The sequence below is a fragment of the Marmota marmota genome, unplaced genomic scaffold (genome assembly GCF_001458135.2).
Source record: "Marmota marmota marmota unplaced genomic scaffold, marMar, whole genome shotgun sequence".
Taxonomy (NCBI): Eukaryota; Metazoa; Chordata; class Mammalia; order Rodentia; family Sciuridae; genus Marmota; species Marmota marmota.
The window spans coordinates 936,606-942,242 of record NW_026000316.1 but is presented as its reverse complement, the minus strand read 5'-3'; the positions used below and the strand labels follow the sequence as shown (position 1 = coordinate 942,242).

At 36.6% G+C, this 5,637-nt stretch overlaps 2 protein-coding genes across 3 annotated transcripts in view; both read left to right on the top strand.

The window, feature by feature from the left end:
- Rpl36a (ribosomal protein L36a) overlaps positions 1 to 5,425 on the top strand; it is a 23,645-nt gene extending 18,220 nt beyond the window's left edge. The window contains exon 7 of the mRNA XM_048797351.1: positions 4,619 to 5,425. Coding sequence (XP_048653308.1) covers positions 4,619 to 4,636 — 18 coding nt within the window. The 3' untranslated portion in view covers positions 4,637 to 5,425. The remainder of the gene's footprint in view (positions 1 to 4,618) is intronic.
- The window catches only part of Hnrnph2 (heterogeneous nuclear ribonucleoprotein H2), a 6,022-nt gene extending 597 nt beyond the window's left edge, over positions 1 to 5,425 (top strand). For both annotated transcript variants that reach the window (XM_015502290.2, XM_015502291.2), the window contains exon 2: positions 3,216 to 5,425. In XM_015502290.2, the coding sequence (XP_015357776.1) occupies positions 3,269 to 4,618 (1,350 nt within the window). In that variant the 5' untranslated portion in view covers positions 3,216 to 3,268 and the 3' untranslated portion in view covers positions 4,619 to 5,425. The remainder of the gene's footprint in view (positions 1 to 3,215) is intronic.
- Positions 5,426 to 5,637: the final 212 nt, after the last annotated feature.

Genomic DNA, 5,637 nt, shown 5'->3' with positions numbered 1-5,637 from the left:
GTGCCGGGAAGCCGCTTTCTCTGCGCCTGGTGGGGAAATGGTGGACGTTTGTGACTGTGTGTATGTTTTTGTACATCTGTTTGTCTGGGCCAGTCTCAGGGAACCCCCAAGAGGAACCGTAAAGCGAAAAAGGTTTGAAAACTATGGTCCTGAATTAGGGCAAACAGATATTGAGACCAGTGGCCTGAGTGCTGGTCCATCCATTTAGGCACTCAGTCTACTGTTTAATTGTGTGTCGGTAGAGGCCTCAAGTGAATTAAGTCAGTAGAGTCACATCTAGGCAAATGCTGCGTGCCTAACTGAGACGCCCAATAAATTTACTTGAGTATTTGAATAACGTTAATCTTTCTGCTTATAACAGTAATTACGTGTTGAATTTTTATCATTTGAAAAATAACATAAACGTAATTCGTGACTACTCAACCTTATATCATTAAGTTTTTTTTTTTAAAGTATGTATATAACACACATAAATACACAAAAATATTAACTCGCAAATGGAGTCCTAGTTCCACTTCAGGCAAGTGTTCCAGTGGCCTTCCCAGGAGTTGTGAGCAAGCGGGACCTCCAGCCACTACAGATGGGCTGTTAAGCTGTAGTGTGCTTTAGGAGGATTCGTTATCCCACAGATGATCTGTCACTGAGACCTAAGGATGGTTTGTAGGAAGATTGTTTTTACTAGAGTTGCAGAAACATAATGGGCAATTAGTAAATGTTTTAATTGAATCCTCAGTGTGGTTTTATGGCAGTTATTACACTTTGAACTTTCTTTCCAAGAGGCCGAATGTTCCCAGACCACGTCAGATAAGTTATCCACATCCAAAGTTAAGAAAATTTTATATAATTTGCCATCCCAAATCCCAGAAAATCAAATATTTTGATTTGTTTTGTTACTTTTTTTCTGAAGTAAAAGTAATCTCTCTGTGGAAAATTGCACACAAAAAATTTAAAAAATGAAAAAAACAAACAAACCATAAACCTACCCCTCAGAGTAGTCACTATAAACATTTGACATATCCCCCATACATATTTTTAACTTTGTTATTTTTAATTCCAGTACACTGTTTAAATAATTAAAGCTGTATTGAACTATATAGTATAAAAAGTGAAAGTCCCACTTCATTTCTCCTACTTTTCAGTTGTTATTTCCCTCCCCCAAAAAAGTTTGTATTACATACTCATAGGTCGTTTTACACATTTACATACATGCTTATATTTTAATAAAAGTAGCATCATACTATGCATATTCTTTAATGCATTTTGGATATCTTTCTAGGTCAGGGAAAATAGATTTTTTATTTAAATGGCTGCAGAGCATTCCATTTTGAGGATACAATATAATTAATTCTGCCATTTTATTGATGGTTGCTTTCTACCATTACAGTGCTACAGCAAACATTTTTGTAAGTAGTTTTGTTGACCAGATTCCTGGAAGGAATCCTAGCAGAGTCAGAGGGTATGTGAATATTTTTTTACATAGTTGAGATTATAAAATAGCTGTGATCTTGGATGATTTAAGATTATAACATAAGTTATTCTCATGTTAAATATATTTATAACTTTTTATAACTTAAATGTGTAGTACTCTATTTTTCTTTTTTTAAAAGATGTTTTTTAGTTGTGGATGCACACAATACCTTTATTTATTTTTATTTTTATGTGGTGCTGGGGATCGAACCCAGTGCCTCACACATGCTAGGCAAGTGTTCTACCACTGAGCCACAACCCCAGCCCCTCTATTTTTCTTAATACCTTTCAAAGAATATATAGTTTCACAAATATTGGTATAAATTTCAGTTCATTTCTGTAAGGTACATAACCTGAAGTGGACTGTCAGAAGGTGTGATAAATATTACCAAATAGCTTTCCAGAATACTGTTACTACTTTTCACTCCTCTAGCAGTGTATTGTTTTGTGAACCCCTGAATAGTATTAACTGTCACTGTTTAATTTCCATTATCTTGGTGGGTGAAAAATGGTGATTAATTCTGGTTTTAGCTTGATTTCTGACAATTGATGGAGTTTGAACATTTTCCAGACTCCTCTCCTGTATCTTCTTATAACTGTATTCCTCTTATAGTTAATCTGTTATCAAGTCCTACAGATTCTACTTTTTAAATATATTATCTTTTTCCTTCTCACTGCTGTTCCTTTACTGAATCTCTTAACATATCCAAGCAACCATTCTGACTAATCTCCTGCGTTTCACCTAGACCCCCTCCTGTGTGAGTGCCACACTGTTGCCTGGGTGATCTGTCTGAAAAGGTTTATGACATCACTCCTCTGTTTAAAACCCCATAGGAGGCCCTTAGCATTTGTATATCAAATCAGGCCTTTGGGATCTGATCTCCACTTTGCCATCTTTTCTTATTTTGACTCTTCCTATTTTATGCTCTGTCAGATTTTTAAAAATTTATTTATGAATCTCTGAATGGGTTCGGTATCTGTTTCATTTAACCATTCTGTCTCCAACTGATAGAGTTGACCAACTAGTCCCTTCTTTATACTACTATCTTTACATCTGCAGAGTTCTGTCATAGCAGGTATAATGTATATTTACACTTATATATTTAATGAAGACTGTCCCTGTAGGACCATAAACTCTTTCTGGGCCTATTGATTCTTGTATGCCAGAGATAAGTACTGGACCTGGCACCTAAAAATATGTTTGGATGCATAAATTCCTAGTAATGTCTTTTTACTATTTATCTCTTAGGCCTTAATATTTCCCTGATTTTATTGATTGGCATACATTCTCTATATAATAAGGATATTAATTTATTTCTTCCAGGAATCTTCTCATTTTTTTTAATCTTTTCATTTAATAAGTTTTTCATTTTTATGTAATCAGATATGGCCATATTTTTTGTCATCCACTTTCACTAATTTTTTTTCTGTTAATTTTTGAAGCCTTTTTATTTTCTATGTTTATACACAGAAAGAACATACAGAGGTATCCAAAGGGAAAAAAAAATCCCCTGAAACAAAAAGCTCTATAATCCTAACACTCAGAAATTATCACCATTAAAGGTATCTGACACTAGGCATTGAATAAATAATTGCTGAATGAATGAGTTAAAAATTTGGTGCAGTCTTTTTTGTTTATATGGATTTTTTAAAATGCTACTAGTGTAATTTAATTGTTTGCTTTTTTTTTCCTTTTACTATGTTGTGAATGTTTTTTCATGACAGTACTCTTCTAATTTTCTTTTCAGCCACATTGAAATTGCATTGAGCCAAGCTTGCCACCAAGAGCCCAAGAGTCACCATGATGCTGAGCACTGAAGGCAGGGAGGGGTTCGTGGTGAAGGTCAGGGGCCTACCCTGGTCCTGCTCAGCTGATGAAGTGATGCGCTTCTTCTCTGATTGTAAAATCCAAAATGGCACATCAGGTATTCGTTTCATCTACACCAGAGAAGGCAGACCAAGTGGTGAAGCATTTGTTGAACTTGAATCTGAAGATGAAGTGAAATTGGCTTTGAAGAAGGACAGAGAAACCATGGGACATAGATATGTTGAAGTATTCAAGTCCAACAGTGTTGAAATGGATTGGGTGTTGAAGCATACAGGTCCGAATAGTCCTGATACTGCCAACGATGGCTTCGTCCGGCTTAGAGGACTCCCATTTGGCTGTAGCAAGGAAGAGATTGTTCAGTTCTTTTCAGGGTTGGAAATTGTGCCAAATGGGATGACACTGCCGGTGGACTTTCAGGGGCGGAGCACAGGGGAGGCTTTTGTGCAGTTTGCTTCACAGGAGATAGCTGAAAAGGCCTTAAAGAAACACAAGGAAAGGATAGGGCACAGGTACATTGAAATCTTCAAGAGTAGCAGAGCTGAAGTCCGAACCCATTATGACCCCCCTCGAAAGCTCATGGCTATGCAGCGACCAGGTCCTTATGATAGGCCAGGAGCTGGCAGAGGGTATAATAGCATTGGCAGAGGAGCTGGTTTTGAGAGGATGAGGCGGGGGGCATATGGTGGAGGGTATGGAGGCTATGATGACTATGGTGGCTATAACGACGGGTATGGCTTTGGGTCTGATAGATTTGGAAGAGACCTCAATTATTGTTTCTCAGGAATGTCAGATCACAGATATGGAGATGGTGGGTCCAGTTTCCAGAGCACCACAGGGCATTGTGTACACATGAGGGGGTTACCTTACAGAGCCACTGAGAATGATATTTACAATTTTTTCTCCCCTCTTAACCCCATGAGAGTACACATTGAAATTGGACCAGATGGCAGAGTTACTGGTGAGGCAGATGTTGAATTTGCTACTCATGAAGATGCCGTGGCAGCAATGGCAAAAGATAAAGCTAATATGCAACACAGATATGTGGAGCTCTTTTTGAACTCTACTGCAGGAACAAGTGGAGGGGCTTATGATCACAGCTATGTAGAACTCTTTTTGAATTCTACAGCAGGGGCAAGTGGTGGTGCTTATGGTAGCCAAATGATGGGAGGGATGGGCTTATCCAACCAGTCTAGTTATGGGGGTCCTGCTAGCCAGCAGCTGAGTGGTGGTTATGGAGGTGGTTATGGTGGTCAGAGCAGTATGAGTGGTTATGACCAAGTTCTGCAGGAAAACTCCAGTGACTATCAGTCAAACCTTGCTTAGGTAGAGAAAGAGTACTAAACAGCTACTACAGAAATAAAAGCTGTGCATTTATGGGAGCTGAATAGAATGGGAGGGATGTCTAGTATATCCAGTATGATTGGTAAATGGGAAATAAAATTGATTCTGATCACTCTTGGTCAGCTTTCTTTCCTTTCTTCCTTTCTCTTTTTTAAGAAAACCAACAAAAGTTAAGTTTAACAGTTTTGCATTACAGGCTTGTGATTCATGCTTACTGTAAAGTGGAAGTCAAGATTGTTTTCAAACTTTTAAGCTCAGTAAATTTGAACACTGAAACATTCATCTAGGAAGTAATAACAAAGTTCAGTATTGACCATAACTGTTAAAACAACTTTCAGCTTTCCTCAAGTTAGTTATGTTGTAGGAGTGTACCTAAGCAGTAAGCATATTTAGGTTAAAGCAGTTTCACTTATGTTAAATGTTGCTCTTATACCACATTACATTGAAAACTTCAGATGCATGTTGAGAAACATGCTTTTCTGTAAAACTCAAATATAGGAGCTGTGTCTACGATTCAAAGTGAAAACGTTTGGCATGTTTGTTAATTCTAGCTTTTGATTTAATAATCTGTAAGGCACGTGAGTGTACACTTTTACTTTTTTTTTTTTTTTAAAGATCTGGGACAATTTTGAGCTGTAATACCAATACTTTAGGAGTTTGGTCATGTTATTTGTATGAAATTCTGAGGCTTTGATTTAAATATTTCCTTGTATTGTGATTTCCATTTAGATGTATTGTACTAAGTGAAACTTGTTAAATAAATCTTCCTTTTAAAAACTGGAAAAATAATCTTGTATAGCTTGATTTTTTTTTTTTACATTGTTCTATTATACGGGCACATTAATTGACTTAAAATCCTCTGCCATTGAAATTTAAGTTTTTAATTTTAAACTACAGATAATACATAAGCTTTTTAATGTATACATCATTGTATATGTTATTACTAGGATAGATTCCTAGAAGTAGACTTGGTTAGATAAGATATCTAACCAAGATAAACA